This window comes from Staurois parvus, unplaced genomic scaffold (genome assembly GCF_062004578.1).
Source record: "Staurois parvus isolate SC_StPar_1 unplaced genomic scaffold, SC_StPar_1.0 ptg000388l, whole genome shotgun sequence".
NCBI classification, from domain to species: Eukaryota; Metazoa; Chordata; class Amphibia; order Anura; family Ranidae; genus Staurois; species Staurois parvus.
Window position 1 is genome coordinate 3,975,667 of NW_028318184.1, and position 17,135 is coordinate 3,992,801.

Sequence of the window (17,135 nt, forward strand, 5' to 3'; positions counted from 1 at the left end):
GAAGGCAGTCTTCTCACTTATGACAAGTCAGCAGGCACAGGACCAACCTAAAGTGGTTGTAACGTACGTGGAGCTGGGAACCAGCCCTCAAGAGACTGACTGAAGGTTTAGGCTGGATTCACACTTTTCCATTCCTTGAATTCTATATATGTAATGCGGCGCTACCTTTTAAAAGCTTTTTTGGCTGTACTTCTCCTGTGGATCACAGGAGTGCAGTTTGTTCTGCACTCCTGTGACCCGTTTTCAGCTGACAGCAGGCTGAAGTCCGCTATCGGCTGATGTCACTCAGCCAATCAAGGCTGGGGAAAGATCCCGACTTCAAAGTTGGGATCCACTCCAGAGTCCGGAGCCGCACCTCACGAAGCGCTGAGAGCCTGCACCAGCTGCTCCCTCCACAGCCCAGCTTTCCAGTCATCGTTGATGGGGCTGAGCAGAAAGTGGTGACTGACAGTCCTACTCTATCCTCAGAGCGGCTGTCCGTGATCAACCGGCATGTGATCGCTAAATTCTCACTCTTACAGCCGTCGGACAGGCGCAGTATCTGACCGATTCTGCATCCACCTAGGTAATTATAAATAGGGAAAAGCCCTATGTCTCCTTTTAAGCATATATACATAGCTATTAGAGAAAAATAAATTTTATATATATATATATATATATATATATAGTATTAGCTGATTAAATCGTGCATAAACTTCAAAATACGTCCAAATTAATAGTCCCAAGCACTGTTATTTCAAACAGAATCTTCCTTCACTCTCTGTTAAAGATCTCAATAATCCACACCAAACATGCACGTGGGTCCTACCACCTGTACCCCAATCTGCTCACCTCCAATAGTGGACCTAACATCTTTGTTGTTAGGTCTACATAGGCATTTTACCCCCACTGGGTATGAGTATGTATCCTGGGATTTCTCAATATGGACCTTCTCCCTTGTAGGAATATCAGCTGGTGTGTGTCACTTAAGAGACCTCCAGGTCTCCACCTTGTGCACGGTCAATATACTCTGACATGGGATGGACATGATAGTGTAATAAAATCATTTCCATATGTTAAAAGAGTTACAAGCAGAATAAAGTACAAGCGCCTTTAAGATCTCACTTGTGCAGCTACAATCCAGGATCCCTGAGGCATCAGCGTCACCAGGATTCTCCTGTAATTGCCTCTGCAACCTGGCTAGCAGAGAGGGTGCCAACACTAGTAGCCAGTCAGGCAATGTTGCAGTTCTGTCAGTCTTACAATGAAAGCTTACTGACTGGAGGAGAGAGCAGCGTGATGCCTCATCAGTATGCTGCTGCTCCTTCATTGTACAGTCAGCAAGCTGGAGATATGACCTCGAACAAACTGTATGTTTTGACTGTTGTGAAAGATCCAAACCTGGCTATGGGGCAGGGGCGGACTGACCATTTGGAAACTTGGGCACTGCCCGAGGGCCCGGGGTCAGTAGGGGGCCCCATGAGATGCCCCTGGTACCTTTTTCATAGGCTTTTTTGAGTTTGGGCAAGGCCATCCATGACCCATGATCCCCTATTGCCCGGGGGCCCCATGAGTTGTCGGTCCGCCCCTGCTATGGTGTCTGGATCATAGGACTAGCTGAACAAAGATTTTTTTTGCAGGTAAAACAATCAACATGCAGAATACTGTGTGTAGGCTGCATGCCTGTAGTTTATCTACCTTACCTCTTAGTTTCACATGTTTTTGGTTGTTGGTTAGTCATTTTATTGCTGGTTTGTTTTTGTTAAATGTGATATTCATTTTTTTTTTCCCCTCTTTTAGATCTATCAGAAGATTCCAATGACAGACCCATCTTCTGGGCGGACACAAAACATTGTGGCTACTGTCAGGAAGCTGAGCTTTCCAAATGGCCCCCTGGTGTCCCGGCACAGCTTTTCTCCAATATATCTGTCCTGCGCCATGTTACTGGCAGCCTTCAGTTGGCAGTACCTGAGCACAGTGCAGGCCTCAGAGGAGGTCCACACAGGCCAGTGACCATAGACAATTCGCTTAATATGCACCCATCTCCGTTCAGTTCTCCATGGTAGTAATCTCTTCTGTGTCTCAGAGGATTATGCGGCTGGAGCCCTTCTGAGGACACCTATTCGGCTGAGCTCCTAGCAATTAAAGCACATTTATCAAGCCTTGCTTGACTCGAACTGGCTTTTCATCTCCATGACGTTTAATCACAAGGGAGACATGAAATCGGGATTTATTCCAGGACTCATAGCTTTATCAGATTATTCTTTAAAATTTACTAGTGATCGGATTATAGAGAAGGTCTGGATGGTAAGGAGAAGGAGCACTGTGGATGGACATCTAAGCTGTCGTAACATGGCTGCTAGCTGGGGAATAAGTGGACTGTAATATAACCAATGAGGTGGGCTCTTGTTATCCCATATGGTTTTCCAATTGGGCCTTCATGTTGTTTTAAATTGTTGAGGCTCACCAGACATCAGCATTAAAGACCCTCCATGTCTTTGAGTGCATACAGGCTAACAGACCTGGTCAGACACTGTTCCCTCTCTTCCCGTATAGTACAAGGTTGTGTGAGGATACCTAAGATGAGGGGTATGTCCAACATACTGAAGTACCAGCATAGAGCACTGGAGGGGAGGGCATAAAGTGCATTTCCACTAACAGAAAAGGACAATTTTTCAAGTAATGTTAGTCACAAATCATACCTTGGTGGTACAGAACTATAAAGTGGGAAAAAAGACAATATAATTGGAACTTTAAAACAAGTCAGCAGTGGCAGCACCAATATCGATCCCTTGTAAGTATGGCTAATCCCCTAAGCTTAGCTTGGCCAACCTGCATCTGTGCAGCCCTGGTGGAAGGTCAAGTCCCAGCACACTCTTCAGTTGCAGTTTTAAAAGCTGATGAAAAGACGACAGTTCTGTAGGCTGTCCAGAAGTAGAAAAATGTGAGTAAATATTTTAGACCATAAGGTCCCAAGTGATCCTATTGGTTGAAAATCACAATTTAGGATTACAATTATTCAGATTGAGAGGTTTTTTTTTAAAACCTTTTATACTAAGGGATGTTTTCAAATTCCATGATAATAAATATATATATTGTCATGCACACTGCCTGGTAAAAAGTAAGGGCATCTACAGTAAATGTGAAAGTTCTGCATCTTAAAATTTTAATTGGCTTTCTTGTACTTTCTCTGAACTTTTATGAAATGCATTTCTTTTCTGTTTAATTTTTGTTTTTGTTTCGGTGGAATTTCACTTAAGGGATCAGATTGTAGTCTGGGGAAGAGAGTTTTCCAGACTTTTTGATAAATGTACACTATAACTGAATGGTGGAGGAAAAAAAAATATTTGATATGAGGAAAATCTTCCCATAGAGACTGATAGCCTCTAAAATAGGTTGTATTTTAGGAGCAGAAGTACCTCCTATTGGTTGAGATCAAAGGACATCCGGTCGGCTGCACTCCAAACAAACCACTTTATTGAACCAAGATAAAACCAATACAGACAGTGGAAATACAGTGGGAGACTGGCAGGTAAACTTGTTTCATGCTAAAGACAGCGCTTATTCAGTACCCAGTGGACCCATGTACAAAGTGTTGGTTTTATGCAATAGCTGGTCCTCCTAATCAACTCCTATTACTTGTTGCTGATAAAAAGACAATGGAAGCCTCAATGCTCACTAAGGGATCATGCACACTGGGCTTAAAAAATGGTGCTTCTATGGGTGTTTTGCAGGGGGGTTTTTTTTCTCCTGCCTACAGAAGCAGCTCAATTTTATTCTATGTCTCCATGTACCATGACGTTTGGAGGCATATTTAAAGAGAAGACTTTACAGGAAGAACACAGGGCCACTTTGGACATTTTTTTTTTATGCCACTTTTTCTGCCGGAGGTGCTGGCATTTTTTTCTGCTGCTAGTGTGCATGGACCCTAAAGGTGCAACTTTGCTACCTAGTGATTGGTTACCTGGAACAAGAATGCAGCCAATAAAGGCAAGAGGAGGTTGATGACCCCAGAGCCTATATAGATTCAAGTTGACAATGGCAGTTCCCTTATTTCTATATCACATGTTGCAACTACAGGCAACAAGTGAGCTCAGCTAGTGACCTACCAGTGAAATATAGGAAATCTAAACTCAAGGTCCATCCAATTTACAGTATGTTATGTCAGTTTCATGTAATTCCAATTCAGCTTAGATTCTGGATGCTACATGTGCTACTGGCTGGGACCTCCTAAAGTCACCTGATTTTGCATGGTGCAACTTCCCCTTCTGTCTTGTAGGAAGATTACATTAGTGGCGAGAGTGGTTAAAGCTGGCCTGCTATGTCACGTCTTGGCAGATGGTGTTGCCAGCACTAGATTATTGGCAACAGGTAGGTCTTGGATTAGTAGAATGACATCCTGAAATACAACTGTGCTTGGACAAAGTACGGAACCCCAGCATTGTTGGGCTTTCAAGGCTTATTTTACACAGATTGTAGTGCACTATAAAGGGACAACAGCTGAAAACATTTCATTTGCCAAGAGTTCGAATTGGTACCCTGAGTTAGTACCATCTAATTTATCTACATGCTTGCTGTATGGTCAAAGCCTTTCCAGGAGGTACCTGCTAGTTTGCCTCCAGTTCATAGGGTATTGGTAAGCCGAGCGGTATTCTGCTGCTTTTACCATTTTTAGCTCAAAGTGTGTCTGGGATCTCCTCATAGATAGGCAAGGCATTTTGTGGTGAAAGAAACATTTACAGATCTCACAAGGCTCATGAGATCGACTCCTAGATTGGCAAGACATCTTATGGAGAAAGAAGGTCCACTGCTTTACCTTCAGGTCCAAAAGTATCTGAAATATCCCCATAGATAGTCAAGCCATGCTTTGGAAACAGAGAAGCATGTAGAGGTATTTTGCTGCTGTACCTTCAACTCATAAGGTGTCTGAGATCTACTTATAGACTGGCAAGGCATCTTGTGGAGAGAGAGAATCATGAAGAGGTCCAATGCTTTACCTTCAGGTAATAGTGTCTCAGATACCACCATAGATAGGCAAGCCATCTTGTGGAGACAGAGGAGCATGTAAAGGTATTCTTCTGCTTTACATTTGACTCATATGGCATCTGAGGTCTGCTGCTTTACCTTTGGCAAATAGGGTGTCTGAAGTCTCCCCATAGCTAGGTAAGGCATCTTGTAAAGAGAAGATACAGAATATACAGGTCCACTACTTTACTTTTGGATCATGAGGTGTTGAAGATCTCCCTACAGATACACAAGACACTTTGAGGAGAGATCTCATGTACTGGCCCAAGAAGGGCCCAGATGGAACACTGGTCACACCCAACCATGCTCTCCTGCCAGTTACATTGTACCTGTACCAAAAAAAAGATATGTCACCTGTCACTTGGATGTAATAGCAGGCACCTCCAGGTTTCTGCACTTGTCTTTGGTTATATGTTCATGTATGAGATGAATGCTGAACCAACTTGGAGGTGCCTACCTTGATATCACATTGACAGGTTGATGATTTATCTTCCATACGGGTATGAGTATGTTTTGTCCTTTACATCAATAGGTGGTACTTCTAATGCTCCTTCAGTTTCCAGCAGTTTTTTCTTCTCAGTTTGGCAAGCTATTGTTGTTGAGAGGACCTTAGAATTGTTACACGTTGTTATCTGGGGTTAGTACTTTTAAGCCAAAATTTAAAGGTCAACCCTAAGCAAGACTTATTATTGGGTCAGTACTTTTAAGCCAAAGGAAGAATACTAAAATGAAAGGTCAGCCCCAAGCAAGACTAATATCACTGTTCATTGGAGTGATTTACTCACTGCTTCTTTTTCTTCTTGGGACTGTAGTGAAGAGAGATCCCCACAGGGGTTTTCAGTTCCACACCAGCTACCATAACTGGGTACCAGCACAAGAGTGACACCCTTGGATATGGCCCTGTGGGAGGGGGCGGAGACAGAATACTTCAGGGAAATTTCACCACTGGAGTCTCTATGAGATATAAGAAGCAGCAGGTTAATCCAGTCCCAAATGAAATTGAGTTGGATTGAATTGACCTTCAAAATGCAACAGATTAAAGGTTTGGTGTCCCTTACGGCTTTGTGGCTAGGAGCCCTTTAAACCCTACCTTTGTGTATGATGCCATTGGCAAGAAAGTTGGTATACATCATTAGTTTATTCTTTTTTTTGCATTTCTTTGTATTAAAAATATCTTCAGTGAAACCAACTGGAAGATAATTCAGAAAATCTCCATTCTCGATACTTCATTGATTAAACCATCCCATATCGGATAAATAAATTCTTAAATAAGGCAATTTAAAGAGAAGCCATAAAGTGTGGCATCTCATAACAACCAACCAAACTTGATTATTTTTTTTTTTCTTTTTTATAGACGGTTCAAAGAGTTCTGAATGAGATGATTGCTGGTTGGTTGCTTTGAATAACTTCACTTTCCACTCTGCTTCTTGCCTTTTTAGTAATGTCTTCTGTGGACAGAGAATGAAAGGACTGGACCGACCGATCACTCTGTCATCACCTGTCTACACACAGGTGTCATTGCAGTGCTACAAGTGTCTGCACTTTCGGGAGTGTTGGGAATGATCTGTATTGTGACATTGTTATACAATGTATTTTAATTTTTATTAAATAAAATGACAGTTCAATTGATTTATGCTGCCACAGCCTTTTTTTTTGTTTTGTTTTGTTTTTTTAATTGAGTGGGTGCCCACGTGTTCATTTTAATTATTTTATTAAAATGCCTTTTTTGGTACCGCTTTCCTCATAAATATGTAAATTAGATCACATCTTTTCTGACAAGATTTAGCATCTGCATAGTCTGTTCATTTTTCAATTCCTTTGTTCTGTTGAATCTATTTTAAAGTGTGTTGTGTTGTGTGTGTGTTTTTTTTTTTATTCATAATAATTCTCTGGAATATGTGAATATATCCCCATTTAATCCTTTAAAAACACTGGGAGTACAGAATAATTCCCATTGATTTGCCAGAAATCCAGTTAGCTCCTAACCTCTAAATTCCCAGTTAGTGTTATTAGCCCTGCCCAGTTCTCTTCTCCTAAGTTGTGGAGGTGTTCTGTAGTCCAGGAGAAGAAAACTGCACAGGGCTGGCTATCTTCTGTCTGCTCCTGTGAACTGCACATCCCATCAATCATCAGGATTGGTACTAAACCGCTCTCATCACATCAGTGCTGTCCGTTTTATACTAAAGCCGGGAACAGGGAGGAAACCGGTCACTGACTGCAAAGCAAGGTAGAGGATGTGACCATTCTCCATTACCGAAAGCTGCATTAGACAGATGAGTGAATAAACCCTTTTAAGTGCTATAAACATCCTCCAATAATTGTTCAAATGATAAGTGAAAGTCCATAAAGTTGAAATCTTTCAAAAAGGACCAAAAAGTGTCCATAAAAAATAAAGTCACTCAAAACTTTTCATCCAAAAAGGAAAAATTCATAAATCCTTCCGCAGAGCCCTCCGAATTTCTCCAAAGAGCTCTTTGGAAGTCACGTGACTAAGTGACGTAACGCGTAGGTGCGGTGACACCATCTTGCTGCACCCAAATTGAACATACCCAGAACATGAGGTTCTAAATGCTGGTTTTCTAAGGATGAAAATGTGAGTGCAATATTTGGATTTCTGTGCTTTTATCGAGTTTAAGAAAAGGTATTACACTATGGAAGGTTCTACCTATGTTTTTTGAGATACTGGCTTATACCATATGCATATACCTGGTGAGGATTCTGCTACTTACACGCACATCCCTGAGAGGGAGATCACTGAGGGGAGAGATATCCAGGAGTAGAGGAATCCTATACATGGAGGATCCGGTTTAGTGATCCGAAAAGTGTTTGGACCCCCTGCGGGTCGAAGCAAGGTGAGCGGCCAATCCAGCTTTTGACGGATACTCTTCTGTGATTACTCACGTACACCATCCACGTGCACGAGTGTCATTTGTTTATTTGAATATATAGTGATGTAGTACCACATTTGGACTTTTTTCACGTTTCTCACCTAAGTTTGGAGTCATGCGATTTGCATGATATAGGTTCACTATTGTATTTATCATTGATTGTGTTTGTTTTGCGTATGTATTGATTTGTGTATGGAAACACTTTATAATTAGAGATGAGCGAATCAAACATGACGAAGTGGAATTCGTTTCGAAGATTAGGAAATATTCGATTCGCGATGAATCCGAAGATTAGCAAACTTCGGATGCACGAATCGAATTTTCCCAAAAATGGCGGCGACATGTGTGGCGACGGAGCGGGGATCTCTGGGAAGGCACGCAGACAAGGCGCGCTGACCCATAATGCATTCATTCATGACATGTGATCGCATTAGCCAATCAGCAGCCAGCCAGCCAGCACTGTGTAATGGTGGAGCTATAAATCGCGGCCATCTTACAATTCTCCATTAGCCTCCGGTCATTCAAGAGAGACAGACCTCTCTGTATTAGGGACAGAGTTAGGGCCACAGAGACTTTAGGGACACAGAATCATTACTTAGGGACACAGAATTGTTACTCAGGGACACAGAATTGTTACTCAGGGACAGACACAGATATGTTACTCAGGGACAGACACAGAATTGTTACTCAGGGACACAGAATTGTTACTGAGGGACAGACACAGAATTGTTACTGAGGGACACAGAATTGTTACTGAGGGACACAGAATTGTTACTGAGGGACACAGAATTGTTACTGAGGGACACAGAATTGTTACTGAGGGACACAGAATCGTTACTCAGGGACAGACACAGAATCGTTACTCAGGGACAGACACAGAATCGTTACTCAGGGACAGACACAGAATTGTTACTCAGGGACACAGAATTGTTACTCAGGGACACAATCGTTACTCAGGGACACAGAATCGTTACGTTATTTTTGGGGTGCTTATAGAATTAAAGAGTATGTCAGACAACACGCAGAGGAGTGGCAGAGGAGGCAATGTTTCAGGAGCGAGCAGACGTGGCAGCAGAGGAAGGGGTCGAGGCAGCACTAGTCGCAGCCAGAGGCCAGTGCTCCCGGTGTCATCCAGCGGTCGTGTCTCCACCGACAACCCTGCCGTCATCGATTGGTTGGCTCGGTCGTCTTCCTCTTCCCAGGTCACCTCTGACACCTACAGCCAACGGTCGGTGGGTACGTCAGACACAACCGTTAGTTGGCATGGCCCGGGAGCAAGCCCACTGAAATCACGTGTCCTCTACCTGCCCCTGTCCTTTGGAGTTCCCTCACCAAGCGAAGTATCGCATGCTGTGGGCTCAGCCCCACTGTACAGTGAGGAAGAGCTAACAGAGGGCGGTCAGGAACGGGGGGAGACATCCGCCTCTTCAGCAGCCAGGCGAAGAAGTACTGGCGAGGAGAGTGGCTCGGTAGCCGGTCTAGAGACAGGTCTGTCTCCTGACCCACACGCAGCCGAGGGGGCTAGTAGTGAGGCAGAGACCCTAATTGATGATGATGATGAGGCTGATCGCACTTGGCAGCCTCGTCGTCATCAGGCTATTGCTTCCGCATCATCAGGAGAAGAGGGTGCCAGCTTGGCAGCGAGCAAAACAGTCGGTGGGTTGCCCAGGAGGCAGCAGGGTCGCAGCAGTGTCAGTGGAGGCAAACGGCCATGGAGTAGAGCACCAGCTCCACTGCAGCCTACCACCACGGCCAGTAGTGGTGCCGGTGTGCACGGAGGAAGTAGCAGTCAGCCAGTGAGGAGTAGCGGGGGCAAAGTTTCCTACTCGGCGGTGTGGCAATTTTTCGTCAAGCTGCCCGAGGAAGTAAACGTAGCCGTATGTCGACTATGTGGCCAGAAAGTCAAGCGTGGCCAGGGGGCCCATGTTGGGACTACAGCGTTGCGTCAGCATATGCAGTGTCGCCATTCGGTGGCCTGGGAAAACCGTGATAAAGATACGGCGGTTCTGCCTGCCCCAGCCCCCGCTCCATCACCCGCTCCGTTACTTGCTCCGTCACCCGACGTCAATCGCCCTCTATCAGCCAGTCAAGGCTCCAACACCTCTGCTGAGGGGAGTTGTCGCTCGTTGGCATCTTCCGCTCGTTCAGATGCTCCTTCTCCTACTACTCCTCTTCACGGATTCCATCAGCAGTCTTTCTTGGAATCCGTTTCCAAGAGACAACAGTTTGCGAGCACGCACCCGACGGTGCAGAAGCTGAACGTCCTCCTGTCCAAGTTGCTGGTGCTGCAGTCCCTCCCTTTCCAAGTGGTGGACTCAGCACCTTTCCGAGAAATGATGGCTTGTGCCGCGCCGCGGTGGAGAGTGCCAAGCCGGCATTTCTTTCGCCAAAAAGGCAGTGCCAGCCCTGCATTCACATGTAGAAGAGATGGTGGGCCAGTCTTTGAGCATGTCGGTCTCTGCCAAAGTGCACGGCAGCGCCGACGTGTGGAGCTGTAACTACGGTCAGGGACAGTACATGTCATTTACGGCCCACTGGGTGAACGTGGTGCCGGCACAGCCGCACCAGCAACTTGAACAGGTCACGCCGCTTTTGCCTCCACGTTTGCACGTCCTTGGTCCAGCAAAGATGTCCGCCTCTACCACCTCTTCTTTCGCCGTGTCCTCAGCCGCCACCCCTGTGCCAAGTCCCATTACCCGACCGGCATATCACATGTGCAGGGCGCAATGGTGTCACGCTGTGCTGCACCTGGTATGCCTTGGCGAACGTAGTCACACAGGGGAGGAACTTCTGAGTGTAATGAACAGAGAAATCGACAGATGGCTGTCTCCGCGCAAACTGAAAATCGGAACCATGTTGACCGACAACGGAAAGAACATGGTGTCTGCTCTGCGTCAAGGAAGGTTGTGCCATGCGCCATGCATGGCTCACGTGTTCAATCTGGTTGTCAAGCGGTTCCTAAAATCCACCATCCCACTGCAAGACATCCTTAAAATGTCACGTAAACTTTGCATGCATTTCAGCCATTCCTACACCGCAAAGCACACCCTCCTTGAGCTGCAGCGGCAGAACGGAATTCCACAGCATCGCCTGATCTGCGACGTTGCAACAAGGTGGAATTCAACCCTACATATGTTAGACCGCCTTTACGAACAGCGAAAGGCCATCACCAATTTCCTGATGTTACAAGCGGATAAAGGTACTCCCCTGTCTAACTTCGATGTCAGCCATTGGCAGCTCATGCGTGACACCTGCCGCTTGCTCAGGCCCTTTGAGGAGGCCACGCTATTCGTGAGTCGGCAGGACTATGGGATGAACGACGTCATTCCTCTATTGCACGTCCTGGAACAAATGCTGTTAACAATGGCTGGTCAGGGTGCGGTAGACGTGGCGCACAGATCTCAACGCCACATGACCCCTGTGGGGGCAGGACAGGAAGAAGAGGAGGAGGTAGAGGAGGACATTGGTGCTCAGGAATTATTGAGTGAAATGGGTGGTTTTTCCACTCAGCGGACAGGAGTGGAGGAGCAGGAGCATCTGGTAGAGGAGGAGGAGGAGGAGGAGGAGACAGAGGACCCAGACGCACCGTGGCAGTATGCTGTGGAGATGGAGGCAGGGAGTCCCTCGCATTCCTTGGCACAAATGGCCCATAGCATGCTCGGTTGCTTGCGTAGCGACAGCCGAATAATAACCATCAGACAGAGGGATGACTTTTGGCTGTCCACCTTGTTGGACCCTCGCTACCGTTCAAAAATGGTGGCCTTTTTCACACCTGCTGAGAGGGAGGCCAAAATAAATTACTATAAAAACCACCTATGTAGTCAGTTGGTCTCTGCCTTTCTGCGCCAACGTCCATCCTCATACACTGTGGGCCCTGTGCGCTCGCGTTCCGCTGCCATGGCAGCAGGGGAGGGGTGGGGTGGTAGGAGCAGTGGCAGCTCCACCAGCAGCGGCTGCCTCAGTCTGCAGTCGATGATGAGTAGCTTTCTTCACCAGTGCAGTGAGGAAACTACTAACCAGCCGCAGCCGCAGCAGCAGCAGCATCAGGTGGACCTGGAGCAGGACCTCAAACAACAGGCTTGGGCCTACTTGGACAGCACCCTGCCAACCGAGGTAGACAATCCCCTTGACTACTGGGCAACGAAACTTGACCTTTGGCCCCAACTAGCTGAATTTGCCCTTGAAAGGCTGTCATGCCCGGCCAGTAGCGTGGCATTGGAGCGCGTGTTTAGTGCGGCAGGAGGTATTGTAACTCCGCGGAGGACACGACTGTCCACCCAAAGCGTGGAGAGACTCGCGTTTGTGAAAATGAATCAGGCGTGGATTAGTCTGGATTTCAAACCACCAGTTCCTGACACAACTGACTAAATCCGCCATGAATCATGCCCCAAACATGTTATTATTTTTAACATAGGCCTCTGTATGGCCTTCAATTTAAGCTGCTTACGCTTCGCCACTCTGCTATGGGCCCCTGTACCGCCTCCTCTTGCTGCTGCCAGGTCCAGAGTGTGTCATGGGTCCCTGTACGGCCTCCCATTGCTGCTGTCTCCATCGCCACACTCTGCCATGTGCCACTTTCAGGTCTCCTCACACTGCTGGTGGGTTCCATTTTGTCATAGGGTGCTGGCAGATTACGGGCCTCCCATTGCTGCTGCCAGGCCCGTAATCTGCCATGGGCCCCCGTACCGACTCCTCATGCTGCTGCCAGGCCCGTAATCTGTCATGGGCCCCTGTACCGCCTCCTCATGCTGCTGCCAGGTCCAGAGTGTGTCATGGGCCCCTGTACAGCCTCCCACTGCTGCTGTCTCCATCGCCACACTCTGCCATGTGCCACTTTCAGGTCTCCTCACACTGCTGGTGGGTTCCATTTTGTCATAGGGTGCTGGCAGATTACGGGCCTCCCATTGCTGCTGCCAGGCCTGTAATCTGCCATGGGCCCCCGTACCGACTCCTCATGCTGCTGCCAGGCCCGTAATCTGTCATGGGCCCCTGTACTGCCTCCTCATGCTGCTGCCAGGTCCAGAGTGTGTCATGGGCCCCTGTACGGCCTCCCATTGCTGCTGTCTCCATCGCCACACTCTGCCATGTGCCACTTTCAGGTCTCCTCACACTGCTGGTGGGTTCCATTTTGTCCTAGGGTGCTGGCAGATTACGGGCCTCCCATTGCTGCTGCCAGGCCCGTAATCTGCCATGGGCCCCTGTACCGCCTCTTCATGCTGCTGCCAGGTCCAGAGTGTGTCATGGGTCCCTGTACGGCCTCCCATTGCTGCTGTCTCCATCGCCACACTCTGCCATGTGCCACTTTCAGGTCTCTTCACACTGCTGGTGGGTTCCATTTTGTCATAGGGTGCTGGCAGATTATGGGCCTCCCATTGCTGCTGCCAGGCCCGTAATCTGCCATGGGCCCCCGTACCGACTCCTCATGCTGCTGCCAGGCCCATAATCTGTCATGGGCCCCTGTACCGCCTCCTCATGCTGCTGCCAGGTCCAGAGTGTGTCATGGGTCCCTGTACGGCCTCCCATTGCTGCTGTCTCCATCGCCACACTCTGCCATGTGCCACTTTCAGGTCTCCTCACCCTGCTGGTGGGTTCCATTTTGTCATAGGGTGCTGTATGGCCTCCCATTGCTGCTGCCAGGCCCGTAATCTGCCATGGGCCCCCGTACCGACTCCTCATGCTGCTGCCAGGTCCGTAATCTGTCATGGGCCCCTGTACCGCCTCCTCATGCTGCTGCCAGGTCCAGAGTGTGTCATGGGTCCCTGTACGGCCTCCCATTGCTGCTGTCTCCATCGCCACACTCTGCCATGTGCCACTTTCAGGTCTCCTCACACTGCTGGTGGGTTCCATTTTGTCATAGGGTGCTGGCAGATTACGGGCCTCCCATTGCTGCTGCCAGGCCCGTAATCTGCCATGGGCCCCCGTACCGCCTCCTCATGCTGCTGCCAGGTCCAGAGTGTGTCATGGGTCCCTGTACGGCCTCTCATTGCTGCTGTCTCCATCGCCACACTCTGCCATGTGCCACTTTCAGGTCTCCTCACACTGCTGGTGGGTTCCATTTTGTCATAGGGTGCTGGCAGATTACGGGCCTCCCATTGCTGCTGCCAGGCCCGTAATCTGCCATGGGCCCCTGTACCGACTCCTCATGCTGCTGCCAGGCCCGTAATCTGTCATGGGCCCCTGTACCGCCTCCTCATGCTGCTGCCAGGTCCAGAGTGTGTCATGGGTCCCTGTACGGCCTCCCATTGCTGCTGTCTCCATCGCCACACTCTGCCATGTGCCACTTTCAGGTCTCCTCACCCTGCTGGTGGGTTCCATTTTGTCATAGGGTGCTGTATGGCCTCCCATTGCTGCTGCCAGGCCCGTAATCTGCCATGGGCCCCCGTACCGACTCCTCATGCTGCTGCCAGGTCCGTAATCTGTCATGGGCCCCTGTACCGCCTCCTCATGCTGCTGCCAGGTCCAGAGTGTGTCATGGGTCCCTGTACGGCCTCCCATTGCTGCTGTCTCCATCGCCACACTCTGCCATGTGCCACTTTCAGGTCTCCTCACACTGCTGGTGGGTTCCATTTTGTCATAGGGTGCTGTATGGCCTCCCATTGCTGCTGCCTCCACCGCCACACTGTGGCTCCACACTCTGGTTTTGGCCCCGTGACTGCCCAAATGAGTGAAGTGTGCGGTGATTCTAAGATCGACGGCACTCATCTGCATGTCATACTGACTGACAGTATTATTTCTCTTCCCCAGCAGACTCCAAGGGCATTTAAATTAAAGGTACAGTGTTCTGCACTAATATAAAGGCTCTCTGAAGCCTAGAAACACCCTTTTTATAAGTTAAATTCGCAGCGAATATATTCGCCTTGAATCGAATTTATTCCTCGAATTCGCCGAATCAGCCGAATCGAATTTTTGAATACTTCGCTCATCTCTATTTATAATGTTTTGGGATTCAGATATTTTGCTTTTGCGTGTTTATGCACTTTTATGCATTTTTGTTAGTCCAAATTTTGGACATATTAGTCCGATTTGAGCTAAATTTACATATTTCCTGTTTGTTTTGCTTACACCATCACTTTGAATCCTAATTTAGGATTTATGCACAGTTATACCATGCATTTAGTATTGGTTAAAAAATCTGCGATTACCATCATTTGGGTGGTACAACATTCACTGTGTACACCTTGGATGCATTGAGGATCAGTCCATCTATATATCTGTAGATCCCTGGAGGATCAGGTCACTGTTTGTGTGTCTGTTGCACATTGTGTCACTTCATATATATCATCTTATTTATTATATATATATATATATATATATATATATATATATATTTGTTATCAGAGTAGCGCTGCATCACTTCCTTATTTCATTTATCTTTGATCATTTTGGTATATGATTGGATGTTAGCAGCTTCTCTATATTGGTTTGGATTAGGTATTTTTAGGTAGAAACGCAGAAGGTTTCCACCATCATTCACCCAATATAAATCTGCTTTCTTAAAGCGAAGCTCCACCCAAAAGGGGAAGTTCCGCTTTAAAGACTAGTCCCTCGCTCCCCATTAAGGATTGGCACCTTTGGGGGGCGGGTACCCGAATTTGACAGGTACCCACTCCCACTTCCGCTCCGATTGCCTAGGTGATCGGAAGTGGAGGGTATCCTCCCTCCCCATAGTCTTTTGGGACATGTGACAGGTCCCAGAAGACTGCAGGGCCATTCATGAAGCGCAGCGCTACTCGCGCAGTGGGCACCCGGCTGTGAAGCCTCAAGCTGTCACAGCCAGGTGCCCACACTGAAGATGCCAGCACCAGGGAGAGAAGACGGCCGGTAAAACGGGCTGCAGGGGACACACCGAGGGACAGGTGAGTGTGTGTTACTTTTATTTTTTTACAGCATGAGTGGAACTCCGTTTTAACATACAATTCCTCCCTCCATGCTGCCAAACAAACCTACTTTGTCACTCTTAATAATACCTTGTCATCCAGTTGTCGTCTCTTCTCTACTTTTAACTCTCTACTTTCTCTACCTCCACCCAGTACCTCACTCACTGCTCACAAGATTGCAAATCATTTCAAAAACAAGATTGATGCAGTTCGTAGGGGCATTTCTACAGACATCCATCCCACTTCTCATACCTTATACTAAACCTCCCTCAGCACTTTCCTCTTTTGACCTTGCTACTAGTGAATAGGTCACTAAGGTTTTCTCAGAAGCCCGTCTCACTACCTGCCCCCTGGATCCTGTCCCCTCACAACTACTACGGTCACCCTCTTCTTCCATCCTAAGCTCCCTCACTCACATCTTCAATCTTTCCCTCTCTAACAGTGCCTTCCCCTCCCCTCTAAAGCATGCACACATCACTCCCATACTTAAAAAAAAACCCTCCCTGGACCCCAACAACCTGAACAACTTATGACCCATCTCTCTGCTCCCATTTACCTCTAAACTCTTAGAACGCCTAGTCTACAATTACCTGAGCTCCCACCTCACTGACAACAACCTTCTTGACCCTTTCCAGTCTGGCTTTTGCTCACTACACTCCACTGAAACTGCCCTACTAAAACTCACTGATGATCTACTAACTGCTAAAACCAATGGCCACTACTCCATACTCTTACTACTTGACCTCTCTGCAGCTTTTGATACTGTTGACCATCCGCTCCTCCTCAAAAAAACTCCACTCTCTTGGCCTCCAAGACTCTGCTCTCTCCTGGTTCTCCTCCTACCTATTGCAGCGCTCCTTTAGCGTTACCTATAACTCTGTCTCCTCCTCTTCACTCCCTCTTTCTGTAGGGGTTCCTCAAGGTTCTGTCCGTGGACCCCTTCTCTTCTCCATCTACACCTCCTCCCTTGGTTATTTGATAAACTCCCATGGCTTTAAGTACCATCTCTATGCTGATGACACACATATCTCTCTTTCTTCTCCTCACTTTGCTCTTTCAGTCTCCTCCCACATTACTAACCTACTAAGTGACATATCGGCATGGATGTCACTTCACTTCCTCAAACTAAATCTTTCCAAAACTGAGCTCATACTATTCTCTCCAGCCCGTGCCCCCTCCCCTGACTTCTCAATCAAGATCAATAATATGACCATCAGTCCCTCCCCTCATGCCAGGGTGCTAGGTGTAATACTAGACTCCCATCTGTCCTTTCAGCCCCAAATCTAATCACTGTACAAATCTTGTAGACTTCACCTCCGCAACATCTCCAAGATACGCCCGTTCCTAACCTCGGAAGCAACTTATT

At 47.5% G+C, this 17,135-nt stretch overlaps 1 protein-coding gene across 4 annotated transcripts in view; it reads left to right on the forward strand.

The window, feature by feature from the left end:
* LOC149455815 (squalene synthase-like) overlaps nucleotides 1-6,633 on the forward strand; it is a 58,848-nt gene extending 52,215 nt beyond the window's left edge. For all 4 annotated transcript variants that reach the window (XM_089685917.1, XM_089685915.1, XM_089685914.1 and 1 more), the window contains one exon: nucleotides 1,780-6,633. In XM_089685917.1, the coding sequence (XP_089542043.1) occupies nucleotides 1,780-1,992 (213 nt within the window). In that variant the 3' untranslated portion in view covers nucleotides 1,993-6,633. The remainder of the gene's footprint in view (nucleotides 1-1,779) is intronic.
* Nucleotides 6,634-17,135: the final 10,502 nt, after the last annotated feature.